The 14,478-nt window shown below is 42.4% G+C and overlaps 1 protein-coding gene and 1 pseudogene across 1 annotated transcript in view; both read right to left on the bottom strand.

Annotated features, from left to right (window-relative positions):
- The window catches only part of Dcdc1 (doublecortin domain containing 1), a gene marked incomplete at its 5' end in the record, with an annotated part of 409,318 nt that overhangs the window by 43,245 nt on the left and 351,595 nt on the right, over positions 1–14,478 (bottom strand). The window contains 6 exon segments of the mRNA XM_037204436.1: positions 231–431; positions 1,799–1,957; positions 6,399–6,558; positions 8,397–8,532; positions 11,019–11,118; positions 14,383–14,475. Of these exon segments, the coding sequence (XP_037060331.1) occupies positions 231–431; positions 1,799–1,957; positions 6,399–6,558; positions 8,397–8,532; positions 11,019–11,118; positions 14,383–14,475 (849 nt within the window).
- Positions 8,702–8,818, bottom strand: LOC114699016 (annotated as a pseudogene).

Raw genomic sequence — 14,478 nt, 5'->3', positions numbered from 1 at the left:
GTATGAGTATTTGCTTGAGTACATGTATATGTACCATGTGCATGCAGTGCCTGTAGAGGCCAGAAGAAGGCATCAGATCCTCTGAGAGTGGAGTTACAGATGGCTGTATACCACCATGTGGGGGCTGGGAATTGAACCCAGGTCCTCTGGAAGAACAGTTGGTGTTCCTAACCACTGAGCCATTATTCCATCCAGTTTGATGTATAAACCACACAATTCAGTAGGTTTACCTGCTTTCTTCCTTATGTGTCCAGCATTGGTGACCATCATCAGATTTCTTCTCCACCAAAACAACCTCTGTGCCTGACCGGGATTTCGAGCCTTGTATACCCAGAACCAGGTGAGGAGCAGCAAGGCTAATGATTTGCCCATCTCTGTATTCAAACTCCTGATGACGTAGCTTCTGCAGTTTACTGTGCTTTGGGAAGTGGCTACGGTAAAGAAAACTCTGTGAGTGACAGGAAAATGGCCCTGGAAGTATATGTACCAGAGATGCTGAGTTCTGTTGGTCACAGCTGCCTGTGGGCTGTTGACTCGCAGTGGTAAATAAACCAGAAGAGCAGCAGCAAGGCCTTCAACAGTGTGCGTTAACAGTGGTGTAGAAAGTAGAAACCTGCAGCTGGAGAGATGGGTCAGCAGTTATGTGTGCTGGCTGCTCCTTTAGAGGATTTGAGCTTGGTTTGCAATACCCGCATCTAACAGCTAGCTCACAGACACTGCTAACTCCAGCTCCAGGGATCCAACATCTTGTTTTGGCCTCCATCAGCTTGCAATCACGTATGGCATACATTCACACACACACACACACACACACACACACACACACACACACACACACACACACATTAATTAAAAATTAAAGTAGAATCTTGAGCTTATTTTATGAAAGAAATAAAAGTTTATCTAAGACAACATTTGAAAAAATTGCCAGTTAAGAGAAAGGAAGTTCATCTGGAAGAGCAGTACAGCTAAGGAAGAAAAGGTGAAATTCAAACAAAGTAAGGAGGCATGCAGAGTGAAAACAGAGAGAAATAATGGTGTTCTGTGGGAACTGAAGTATTTTTTCTTCTTGCTGTGGGTTCTGGTCTCCAAAATTTCAGTGACGAACTATCATAACAGAATAAGGAAATGCCAGGAAGCTAATTGAAAGAAATCTCTTACTTTAGGACCATAAGACATTAAGCAGATGCATGACACATTATAAACATCAAAATACATTGACATATTAATCTAAAGAGCTCTGTTAGTCCTCTCTGTGTGCATTCCAAATCTGTGGTAATTGTTTAACTCACATGTGCTAGCACCCACTATAATGCTAAGCAAATGTCTAAAAATTATGGAAAAATGCAATGTATGTTGTATTCCCGACATTTCATTGGATGACAACCAGAACAAAATGTTTAAAAGGAAAAAAATGTATTCTCCTAGTTTCTTAAAGGCATTAAGGACATCCTACTTGAGTGTTTAGTAATTTATGCACACACTCATCCAATGAACACAGAGGTTCGAATTCTATTCTGAGTTCACTGGAGTCAAAGGTGGATGAAACGACTGTTTAGTAGAAAAAGGCCATCAGATACCAAGATACCATGTCAGCCTGCACAGGGAGCTGAGTGGTAAAGAACTTATTCTTTCCACCAGTCACAAATGCTTTGATCAGCATCACAAGACAAAAATGTGCATGCTGGCACACGCAGTAGCCAATCGAAGTACAAATGTTAAGTAATGTGCTTGTACCAGGATGAGGGGGTTTAAGGCCAGACATAACCTTCCAACAGGAATCCCTTGTAAATTTTACCTGTGTTTCTTCTGGGGCTGCACATTTTCAAAGAACTGTTTCTCCATTTTCTTTGGAAGGCTGTCATCATCAGCAAGGTTGTACGAAGGGTCCTGCCAGGCATACTTGAGCATCCTGCAACAGGCTTCCATGCGGAGATGGGCTCTCGCATGTGAATCTCTGTCAAGATGCAGGGGCAAAGCCAAGTCTAAGAATGCTGATGTATGTTCACAGAGACTCCAGCTGTAGCCTGACCATAGCCTGCAGGGTATTGGCACTTCTGTAGATCCTATTTTCATAGGGGTGTCTAGGTTTGGAAATCCACAGCTCACTGGTGCACAATTTAGATTGTCAGTAGAAGCCTACAAATAAAACCCCTCAATCGCATAAGTAACAGCATTCATTTTTATTATAGTTTAGAAAATGGGTCCATGTATTATATTTCAAAGTTATATTAAGACCATTAAACTATAGTTTGAGCAATTCATAATGAACATGAAATTACACTCCTCACATTGGTGCTTAGGTGGGTCCTAATTTTGTCTAAAGCAGTATAGCCCAAATGACCAGATTGCATGTTTATGCTGAAGATGATATTAAGGGATCTTCCTCTCAATAGAGGAATCCAATGTGACTCAAATCACAGCTGCATGCATGCTTTTTAATTGAGAAAAGTACATAGAAACTTCAGAATATAATAGTGACGGTTTGAATACTCAAGACTAAGGTGGGCAGGAGCAGCAGCCACTTTTCAGATCCATGGATTCCAAAGTCCAGGTTGCTTTTAGAACACATTTGCTTTGAGTGAAATTAGGACACAACATTATGAAGACTGTTTTGCCAAGGAGGAATAAACACACAGGCAAAACAGCAAGTGTATTTCAGGCCTGCTGTGCAACTGGGTAAATAAAGTTCTTTCTCTGGGGTAGGCGATGATCAACAAGGTAGTGGTGATAACTTGATGTAACCACAAGCATTATCAAATGACTGAAGTCCTCCAGGGCAACTCTGGTGTTAACGCATCTGGCTTTGCACATTTCAAGTGCCAGGGCCAGTACTGCATATGGGTGTGAGATTGGAGTGCAACCTCCTTCAGAGCATAAGCAGCTTCCCAAGTCAGCAGATCCCAGTTGTTGAAAATACACTAGTGCCATCTTGTGTTTGAAATAGAAAAGACAGTCTTCCATCCTCCGCATACAAGCAGGTGTCCTATAGTCTTCTTGGGGTTTATTAGCCCTTGCTAGTCCTGGTAGTCAAGTCAAATGTAGTCAAGTCAATTCTAGAAAAGCTTTGTAAAAATCTATCTTGTTTAAGTGATTAATGAACCAAATCGCTTATCCATAAGATGCGTCCTCCACTAGTTATTCGTTCCTTTCACCAATATTTATCTAACATCTACTTTACATCATTGTGTGGGGTACAGTAATGAAGAGGACAGGTAAGGTCTCGGTTCACTGTGCTCAAATTTTGTTGGGAAAAGGAAAGATAACAGACCAGGAAATGAATAACCACAACTAGTTCCCCTGCGGAAGAAAACAGAATATGGCAGTGGGAAGGCATGTGATGGGCTCTGCAGCAGTTCAGAAATGGAGCCGAAGAGTCCTCTCAGCAGTCATCTTAAAACTGAGCACTAGGAAGAAGCCGGCTATGTGAGGAAGAGCGTTCTAATCAGAACCAAGTAGATGAACACAATTTCAAAGGTCAAGAATGCATTTGATTCATGTGAGGAACAGGAAGATGCTGATATGACAGAGTGAGTACTTAGGGAGGTAGTTCCACACAGGGCTCGGGAGCTAGGAGGGGACAGCCTCTGCAATACTGTGAGAAAGTGAGAACGCCATCGCCACGTGCTGTGCTCTGAACCTGCTTCCCATCAGCAGGGATGCAGACCTCAGTACCCAGGCTCTTCTCCACACTGCTGCTTACAGACTTTGCCACACACCTCTCCGCAGAACCCGGTCATGAAAAAGACCCACCTTTCAGCCTTGAACACATACATACAAGTAACATACTGACTGAGCAGGTTATATTTAGGGACATATATGTACATACATATATGCACGTGATAGTGAAAAAAAGAGGCCATGGGTTTGAAAGAGAGTGATGAAGGGTATATGGGAGGGTTTGGATGGAGGAAAGAGAAGGAAGAAATGTAATTAAATTATGATCTCCAAAAGAAAAGAAAAGGTCCCTTTTAGATTTATGTTCTCAGAGCTTGCTTTATGGATAGCCTTCCTTAAATCATCTCAATTCTCACACGCTAGATCCTCCAAAGATGCAGACTGAGGGATTCCAGAGACATCGCACAGTGGCTTTCTAACATGGAGTCTTGTCATCAAAGCCATCTTACCATACAGGGAGGAAGGACCAGGAGAGAAGGCAATGGACATGTGACATGGAAGCCCAACAGGGACATTTGGGAAGAAGGTGACCAAGTCAGAGCAGGAAGGAGGGTGGGGAAGGGCAGCAGGGGAGGAGATGAACAAGAGTAACACATGATGAGACGAATGTATGAAAACACTGGAGCCAAACCCATGACTTCTCATGCTAACTAAAAACTAAATAAACAAAACCCCAGTGAAATGGATACAGAAGACGATGTCCTCAGACACAGCTCAGAGAACTAGTGAAAGTGATATCCAAAGAAGGACAGCCAGGTACGCTAATCAGTGGGGGCTAAAGTCAGCTAGAAGTGGAGCTCACCCCAGGGAAGCAGGAGCTCAAGGGACAGAGATTTCCAGGAGTCAGTCATCTGTCTCAGTCAGGGTTTCTATTGCTTCGACACAACACCATGACCAAAGAGCAAGTTGAGGAGGAAAGGGTTTACTAGGCTTATACTTCAGCATTGCTGTTCATCACTGAAGGACGTCAGGACAGGACCTCAAACAGGGCAGGAGCTGATGCAGAAGCCATGGAGGGGAGCTGCTTACTGGCTTGCTTCCCCTGGCTTGCTCAACACACCTTCTTATTGAACCCAGGACAAGCAACCCAGAGATGGCACCACCCACCATAGACTGGGCCCTCCTCCATTGATCTCTAAATGAGAAAAAGCCTTATGGCTAGATCTCAGGGAGGCACTTCCTCAACTGAGGCTCCTTCCTCTCTGATGACTCTAGCTTGTGTCAAGTTGACACACAAAACCAGCCAGTACAGTCATCAAGGCAGAATGAACTGCCTTGTGAGCCAGTGATACCCTGGACTTTGGGAATCTTGGAGCGTGGGTCACAAAGCCTGCCTGGGGTGTTTGGGTGAGACCCACACTGTGTTCTGGGTTCTATGAGCTCGCTCATCTCCAGGCCTTGTTGTGACTGATTAACAAGGCAGATATTTGCTCTTGAAGATAATTTCGTTTTCTTCACTCTGTTTTGTCTAAATGCAGCCTGGTAACTCAGAGGCCAGAGGAAACATTCTTCGGAAGAATGAAAGGGTTGTTAGGAAAGTTTATGTCCAATTCCCTAACTTTTAGGGAGATGCCACACAGGAGAAACTCTCTGAAAGCAAGAACTGCTTCCCCGTGCCTGTGGTAGCTTTGAGATATATGCTAGATGAATCACTTGTCAGACCAAGAAAGGAGCTTCCTGAAACCAGCTTCCTACAAGTTGGTAGCAAGGTGGGCCAGCAGTGGCTCAGCAGGTGCAGGCTCATGTCACTGGGACTGGCAACTTGAGTTTGATCTCCACAGCCTACAGCAGGAGAAGAGGATTAAGGCCTTGTCCGGAATGAACTCAGTCTTTCCCTTATTCAGCCTTTGCAGAGCATGTGGAGTCCTCTCACACTGAGGCCCCAAGTTGGATAAGAAGGATCAGGGAGAGGAGGTCTGACAGGACATCTCCATGTACAGCGCCGTCTAAAACTAGTGAAGTCACCACAGGTAAGTGTGTGACAAGAAAGAGAACTTGAGGCAGAAAGAAAGAAGCATCTGTGTCGAACCTTAGGAATATGCTACCTTCAGGTCACAGCTGTCACCTATTAGAACTTGGCATGCTAGACAGCAAGAAGTGTGCCAAGTGGGGATGACCATGATGGGGTCACTGACAGGCAGGGCTGAGGGCCTGATGATTACTCAACTTGTCAGCCTAGGCACTCACTGAAGCACTGTGTGAAGGGCTGACATGTTAGCAAGATAGCTGTCTACAGATGGACCTTAGAGGACTTGAAAGGATGGCTTTATGGAGATCCTCCAGAAAGCTATTTCAGTGGCTCAGAATGAGTTGATGTTTACTGGGACAAGACATGATGAGGGAGAGAGAGAGAGGAGGGGGGGGGAGAGAGAGAGAGAGAGAGAGAGAGAGAGAGAGAGAGAGAGAGAGAGAGAGAGAGAGGAGGGATGGAGGAGGGTGGGAGGAAAGAAGGAAGGAGGAAGAAAGAAAAGGAAAGTGTGATTCTAAGATACTGTCTTTAAAAATCATCACATTGTAGCTACATCACTGAAAGTAGATAAAGGTTATAATTAAAGCTCTAGCTCCATTAATCTGTCAAAAACCTAAGTAAATACTGTGTCTTCAAGTGATGGAATTCCAGAAACTTCTCTGAGTTCCCTGCATGGGCTCCATACTGCCTCAGGTGGAAGGGCTGAGGTCACATAGCACTGGTCCCTTTCCCAGCCACGGTGACTACTTACAGCGTGTCTCTGGAAGCATCTCCTGGTGTTAAGGCATCATTTTGCATCTGAGTTCCCTCTGGTCCTTTCACTTGCTTCTCCTCTTCCAAAATGGCTACAGGTTGACACACAGCAAGCTTGCCCCCAGACACAAGCTCGCTTTGGACTTCTAAAACAAGAGCTGAGAAAAAAAAAATGAACAAATTGCAAAGACATATTAATCATGACCGAAGAGCATCAAGAATTCAATATACACACACAAGTGCAAAACCTTCAGCCTTTGGGTATCCTTTAAACTAAGAAATTGGACTTTATTTAAAGGGATGCTTGCGCCAGGCGGTGGTGGGGCACGCCTTTAATCTCAGCACTCGGGAGGCAGAGGCAGGCAGATCTTTGTGAGTTCGAGGCCAACCTGGGCTACAGAGCGAGATCCAGGAAAGGCGCAAAGCTACACAGAGAAAACCTGTTTCAAAAAGCCAAAAATAAATAAATAAATAAATAAATAAATAAATAAATAAATAAATAAAGGGATGCTTGCCACTTCTTTCCTCTCAAGATATACTTAGACAAAATTAGTAATAATAGGTATTTCCAAGGTTAATCTAATAATTCTCTATTCCAATGATTCAAATAAGCTATAGGATTTACATTTATGTCTTTAGATTGTTCTCTGGGATTCAGACTCAACCATGAAATCCAGTACTGTGAAAGATGTGTGGAAAACTCTGTGTGTGGGATAATGGTCTTTCCTTACTGTGATATGGGAAGAGGAAGCTCATAAGGAAGAGAAAGATGCTACGGGAGAAAAGCAAAAGTCCCAAGACAGGAGCAGGAGGAGGGAGTGGCAGAAGTCAACCGTATGTTGTTCCTCTGCAGCCATCCATCTTGTTTGCTGAGGTAGGGCTCCCCGTGGGCATCTGGGGGTCACTCATTAGGTGGTTTAGCTGACCAGTGAGTCAGTTTCTGTCCTTAGCATTGGGATCACAGGTTCTTGTACCCACACTTGACTATTCACAAAAGTGCTGGCAATCAAATCCAGTAGCTAGCAGTTTACTGACTGAGCTACCTCCCCAGATGCCAATGACAGTTTTGACATTCAAATAGCATATCGTCCCAAGACAACACCATGTAAGTCAAGAAATGCAGCACTGATGTATACTTTTCCCACAAGCCTTTCCCTCCTACTTAGTATATAAAGAGCTTAACTTTCACAATTGGCCTGCAGGGCAGAGGTAGAAGGCAGAGAATATCAGAAACCAGTACAAGGAATCCTATTTCACTTTACAGGCATCACTGTGGAAACATTAGAGAAATGTCAGGCCTCTGTGACATGACCCCCTCATGGCTACGTATGTATGGACTTGGCTTTCTAGAGATGCAGCTATGACCTATCAATTGCCAAGAAGCTTTCTGGAAAGCTCTGAAAGTGGTTGACAAACAAGGATAAGGTGGCTTGTTAGCCAGAGGTAAGTCAGCTGCCACTGTCTGGTTCCAGAGAGCAAGACAGAGCAGGAAGGAGGCTGAGCCAGGTAGGAAGCACATGGCCCACTCAAAGTACTATCCGGGCCAAATGAACAAATATAAGTGACCCCAGACAAAGTCTTCAGCCTGGGAGCCCAGGCACAAGAGGATCTACATCCCAAGTTCTTTCCTCTTAGCCAAGTGAGTCTCTGTAGACTGGAAAGTCCTAAAGCCTTGCTTAAGAGATTGATTACATAAACAGATGGTACAACATTAAAACATGATTGGACATTTAATCCTTTTTTTCCTTGATGGGAATGCATGGGGCTTACAAATCTTATATCTGTATGAGTTTTCTTTTTTAATCTTTTTGCTCTTCTAAAATATAGTAGGTAATAAAATATGCAACACTGGTAAATATACTTTACAAATGAGGCTAAAGAGCTAAACAGCCAGATGCAGAGCTGAATCATGGGTGTTTAAATAAACATGATCTTAATATAAAGCAATGTCATTCAGTGTGTTGGGGTATCAAAGGCAGGTAACTTGAAAGCTTACCTTCCACCTTGCACATGCTGCAAAAGGTTTTAATCTTGGAAACGTCAGACTCAAGGCTCCTGAGGAAGACTTGCTTCCTTTGTTGAGCAATGGAGAGGTCAGGATTAATCCAGTGTTCTCCACATGAAACATATACCTATCAAAGAAATGAGTCAGGAATCTGGTGTGTAAGGATCGAAGCACTTTTATTCAAGAAACAGCTTGGAATAGAAGCAGTCATCACACTCAGGACCTTGCAGTGGGTGAACAACCAAACTGCAGTATCATGGAATACCACCCAGTAATGAAAAGGAACAAGCTACCCACAAAGGCACTGGTTCTGCAAGCACATGACAGGCGGCAAAGCCTTAACTGTATGTGTGCTGTTAGGTCCCAGGGCCTCTTCCATGGCTTGACAGTGATGCCAACCTTTCATACAGCACAACACGGAGCAGAAAAAAAAATGTTCCACATCTTCTTTGCAACTCCTATAATTCTGTAGGAGTTTACAAATTTCAAATAAGTTTTTTATTTTAAATGGAAGGGAAGGAAAGAAAGAAGGATTGACATGCAGGTGTAATCAGAGGCTAGCCAACTGTGATCACGGCATAGATGTGAACTGCTGGTACTTTTTGTAAATACAGTTTTACTGGGAAAGAGGCTTGCTCATTTGTTTACATATAGTCAGTGGCTGGTGTTTCAGTAGAACCACATAGTCACCAAACCCTAAGATCCTCACTCATGGAAAAAAGATTAAGATGCCTTGCATACTTGGACTTGTAATATTAATGTGGGAACATGGCTAGCAGTTAAAAACGTGTACCACTTTTGCAGAGACGAGGGCTAGGTTCCTAGCATCTATATTGGGTGGCTCACCACCACCTGTAAATTAGCTTCAGGAGATACAACACCCACTTATGGCCTCCAGAGACACTGCATATATATGTATAAACTCACACAGAGACACACAAGCATGCACATAATTAAAAATCAAGATCTTTTTAAACACACACACATGCACACCCCTGGATCTGTTTTTGCTGTTTGTAAGTGTATAGTTTCAAGGCTGGCCACTCTGAATTGACAAACAATAAAGAGCTCATCGCTGGGAGAGGCCACTTCCCCTCTTTTAGTAGTCATCAGTTGCCTGTAATTCTTTCTTTGAGGGTAGGACTCTATGAAATTGTTGCCCTTCCATCTTACCATGTCTGTTATATTGCCACTGTTCTGGTCTTGTTTATACATACACATACATACAAACAATAATAATCAAAGAAAAAAGGTTACTAATTGAGAGTAGGGGAACTTGTAGGAACTTTGAGGAAGAGTGGTTGGGAGAAAAAGGAGGAGAGAAAATGATATAATTTTATTTTAATTAAAAATTGTATAGAATTCTATTTCAATTAAAATCATATAGGATTAATATTTCTCTTTTAAGATAGTTTTAGCTTATTGAACAATACTAAATGTGCACAAAATATGGATGTGTAATTTCTGGATAATAATATTATAGGTAGCACTTTTGCCTCATTTTCCATGTATCTATTTCTTAAATGCCCTTAAATACATTCTCTTCTCTCCTTTCTTCCATCCTTCTTAGCTTCTCCCTGACAGTATCCCTCTATATAGCCCAGTTTAGCCTTGAACTTCAAAATCATCCAGCCCCAGTCTCCTGAATGCTGGGAGTGTAGGACTGTCACCACACCTGGCATATATCTCCTTAAAGAGAAGAAAAAATAATGACACGTTGAGACTCAGTCTGAAGAGAACCCCACTGCCACCTCTTGCAATCATCATACACTCCTCATTTGCTCTTTGCACAAGGATGCAGGAAAGTTCCTCTTAGGTATCTCCTCCTTAAACAACAGGCTTCCTGATCTCTCATAGATACTAAGTCTAATAATTGGTCCTGTTACAGTCTTCACACTCACAGAGCGATGAGTTAAATCCTGGTTGACTACAGATGCACTCCCAACTCCATCCCACCCTCTAGGAGTACTAGGTTACCAACATGAGCCACCATGCCCAGCTTGGAGATGTGGTAATGTAGTATGATCTTTCTTCTTTTTCCAAGGAACTTCAGGTATCAGTCAGAACAAGGAATGTTTTAAACTATTCTGATATCTCTAATTCCAGAAACAGAGGTGGGGTGGGTAAGACTAGGCTGTGCAAGACCTTCTATTTCTCAGCTTCCTCTAGACTCCAAATAGAGGGTATTAAAAGCTATACTTTTTTTTTAATCTGAGAAAGTGAGGAAATTGGTCATCTAGTAAGAAAAATCATTAAATAACTACACGTAGATTTAAAAAAGAATTAAGGATCTATCTTCTTCAGCAACAGATGTAGAAATCAGAGGTAGTAAAATAATTGGCCTGCCTTAGGTTCTGTAGTGGAGAAAAGGTGTCATTTTTAAAGAGTCATGATAAACATGTATTTACTTATCATATTTAGTCACACAGGCCTGGCTCACTGCCCAGGAAGGCAGTAATGCTGTTGGTTAGAATTGCTTTTTGCTGGTTGACTCTTTGGTGAGAATTCTGAGAGAGAACAGGATGGTAAGCACGAAAGCCTTGCACTGAAGGGGGTTTTCCTTAGCTTGTGCTCATGTATTCACATTTCCAATCCTACCCTCCCCTTGGTTACCAGTTCATCTCTCTGCAGGTCATTCAGGGAAAAAATTTCCTTCCCTTTTTCATTGAAAAGCCTCCGAGCAGCAGAAGGTAAATTTAGAACTTCAGTGCACCTGCAACAAGAGACATACACGTTGATTTTGTATACAGATAGCTTTGAGGAGTAAGGTACGAGGACCAAAGAAACCAAGGCCTGGCCATTAATGAAGAATCAAGAGCCAGGGTATTCTTTAGATTCTCAGTTCCTGTCTCTGGTTTGTAGACTTGAGAAATTCAAACTTTCTCGGTCTGTGTCTTATCTACATCTGGCCATTTCTATGACTTTTACTCATGTTCATCCTTCTATCTAAAATACATCCCTTGGCTTTTTCAGTTGAAGTTCCATGCTTTCTCCAAAGTCACCAAAGCCACAAATATCACCAAGTAGTTTCTCTTCTTTCTTCCCCAGAAGTGATTAAAACCAGAATTTTTGCCTGGTTAAATGTTATCATTGATACCCCTGCCCCTCAGTTTCACACAATATTTTGTGGGCACTGAGATGAATTATGTACACTCTTGACTCCTGGATGAGTAGCCTATCTAGTCAAGAGTGAAGACAGGCCATCCACTGATGCTCAGCATGCTGCAGTGAGTGCTGTTGTAAACAATGGCCAGTGTCTTTTAAAAACAAAGGAAAACAGTAGATTCCTTCTTACAGGGGCTTTATTGAAGGAAGTGACATTGGCTTGGACTTGAAAGCATGAATAGGAGTTCATTAAGAGCAGGACATGGGTGCTATGGAGGGAGAAAGGGAAAAGGGACTCAGGCAAGACTTTGACTGGGGAGAGGAAAGGAGAGTCATTCAGAAGGAAAGAGAAAGAAGCTGCAACACCAAGGATGTGCAAAAAGACAGTAAGGGAAACATTATTTTATAAGCTTACTTAAAAATACAAATGTACACACACAATTTACGCATGTATGCATTTATATAGTTCAAATGTAGTTATACCATGTGGGGTGATATTTTCACCCAAATTCATAGACTATCTAACAAAACCCCCTATGTTAGGCATTGAAAACCTCTTTTCAAGTTGTTGGCCAGGAGATTTCAAAGAGACTCCTAAAACAACACAGACTATTGCCCTTACCCTAGGTTTCCTCCAGATATTAAAAGACCCAACTGCAGAAGACAGCTCATACTTCAGACACAGAACTTGGAGGAATCAAGCTGTAATTGACATGGAAGTCTCCTCCTTGAGGGTTAGCTTTCATAATAACAAGGTTCTATGTAAGGCATTAATAATCCCACCCATCTCTAAAGCCTTTGCTACAACAAATGATTGGCCAGTAAGACACCTCCAATGGGATTATTAACTTGGGGGTGACTAACAGCTGTCTAATTGAAATTAAAGCCCATCCAATAGGAGGGAATGCATGCTGAGTATTGTAAACCTGGCTAACCCCCTATGGCTAAAGAGGTCATGGACCCTAGTGGGGGAACACACTATCGCCATTTTTCTAAACCAATATAATTTCTAACTGTATTCTAAATAAGCATGGTGCCCATCCCTTATCAGAGAAGCTTCATTTTTTTTTTCAGTAGACAGAGGCCACTACAAAGCTCCACCACTGGTAAAAATGTAGAGAGTAGGTGACAAGCGGGTGTCTAGCCTGTTAGAAGATGTACAACATAACCTAAGGCTTAGGAAATGTCATGGAATATGGAGGCAGAAGAACTATAAGAGTCTGAGAACATGGATCCCTCCTGCTAAGGTAGTCTTCTAGACATGACCATGATGTAGCAGTCATGAAATATCAATAATATAGTTGCTTAAACAATACCTGCATAATGACCACATCAATTAACATGACAACATGGAGTGGAGAAATTCCAGAAGGTCCCACCCTAGATGAAGAGTTATAAGTCAATCAATGTCTGCCGAGGGAGGGAGAATCAGTTTTCTCCAGAGATGAGCCTCCAGATAGGCTATCCAATACCAAGTTGTCATCACTAAACACATGTACATATGAAGAACACAAAGAGACTCAGCAGGTGTGTGTGTGTGTGTGTGTGTGTGTGTGTGTGTGTAACAATAACAATTAAAGAAGAAAAGGTCATGAACTTGACAGAGGAGAGGAGGAGTTTGGGGGGAAGTAGGAAGGTAGAAATGAAATTCTCAAGAAATAAAAAAATTAAATTAAAAATAAAATAGAAGAGTTAAGGCTGGGCCTGAGTGTATGAATGGGTTGGGATCTGATGAGCCCATAAAGAAGATAGAAACAGCTTGAAGGTATTCAGGATTCTAGAATAACAAACGAGAGTTCTACCTAGGGAGGGAGAAATAGAGCTAACAGATGTGCTGGGCTATTTCCTAAAGACTATTGTTGGGATGACTGTCTTGACAGATGACACTGCTGTGCCACAGGTACCACTGTAGTGAGTTAGAAATGACTTTGAGCTCCTCAGCAAGACTGAGTACAAAACATCCCTAACCCTTATTTCGTACATCAGCATGCAGCCGTTAAGCAGACAATGAGACCAGTTATGTCCTTGAGGGGGTCTCGAAAGGAAGTAAGCCAGTAAGAAGTACATCATCTCATGCCCATTTGATGGAGCAGTGTGCCCTGAGTGCGACCCCTCACTCACAGCACTGGGCGGGGCTGCCCTGCTTCTGTGTGACTAAAAGAGCTAATCCAGTGCCTTCTCATTTACCTGGACTGACAGCCTTGCCTATCTGTGTGCTTACAGTGGAATCCACGGTATAACAGCATTTGTGCCCTCACTCGTATTTTCCTAAAGTGAATGCTCACCTGGGGGAACATCCTGTGTAGGACAGCTGGGTAACAGAGGAATGGGTGGCTAATTAATCTTTCTTTATCCTTTAGCCTGTTTTGAAACCCTAGTTTTCGAGCTGAATTTGGCCTTTCCAGGCAGGCTGCAGAGGGCTGAGACGAGCAATTTTCTCTGTACTCCTCCTCTCTCTAGTTTCCATGCTAGCCAGTGTTTAAGTGTGGAGCAGAAAACAGCTGGCTTCTAACACCTTATACCGAATGCGGCTTCTGAAGTCAGATTATCTAGATTCAAATGACAGGCCTCTTGTATTCTGGTTTCTGGAATTTCCCAACCTTGTATTTTGGAAGAGATTTTATAAATTAGCTCTGTCCTCCTATCACAACACACACACACACACACACACACACACACATACATACACACATATATATACACATATATACATACATATATGTATATATAAATACACACACACGATTAAATTGTCTATAGTCATTGCATTCACAACTTATATATAGAAATGTTTTGTGTGCTATCTGTTAAGTGTGACCACTCAAACATTCACATGCAAAACATATCTGTATTTCAAATAGTAAACATTTACCTCTCTAAAAGGTGGTGAAATTCAATCTGGTTTCTTTCTGTTTCAGAATAGTTCGAAGCTTGGCTTTTCTCCTTCCTTTCAGCTTTAACATTTCTG

This window comes from Peromyscus leucopus, chromosome 4 (genome assembly GCF_004664715.2).
Source record: "Peromyscus leucopus breed LL Stock chromosome 4, UCI_PerLeu_2.1, whole genome shotgun sequence".
In the NCBI taxonomy this organism is placed as follows: Eukaryota; Metazoa; Chordata; class Mammalia; order Rodentia; family Cricetidae; genus Peromyscus; species Peromyscus leucopus.
The sequence above is the reverse complement of the archived record's forward strand: the minus strand, read 5'-3'. Positions and strand labels throughout refer to the sequence as shown.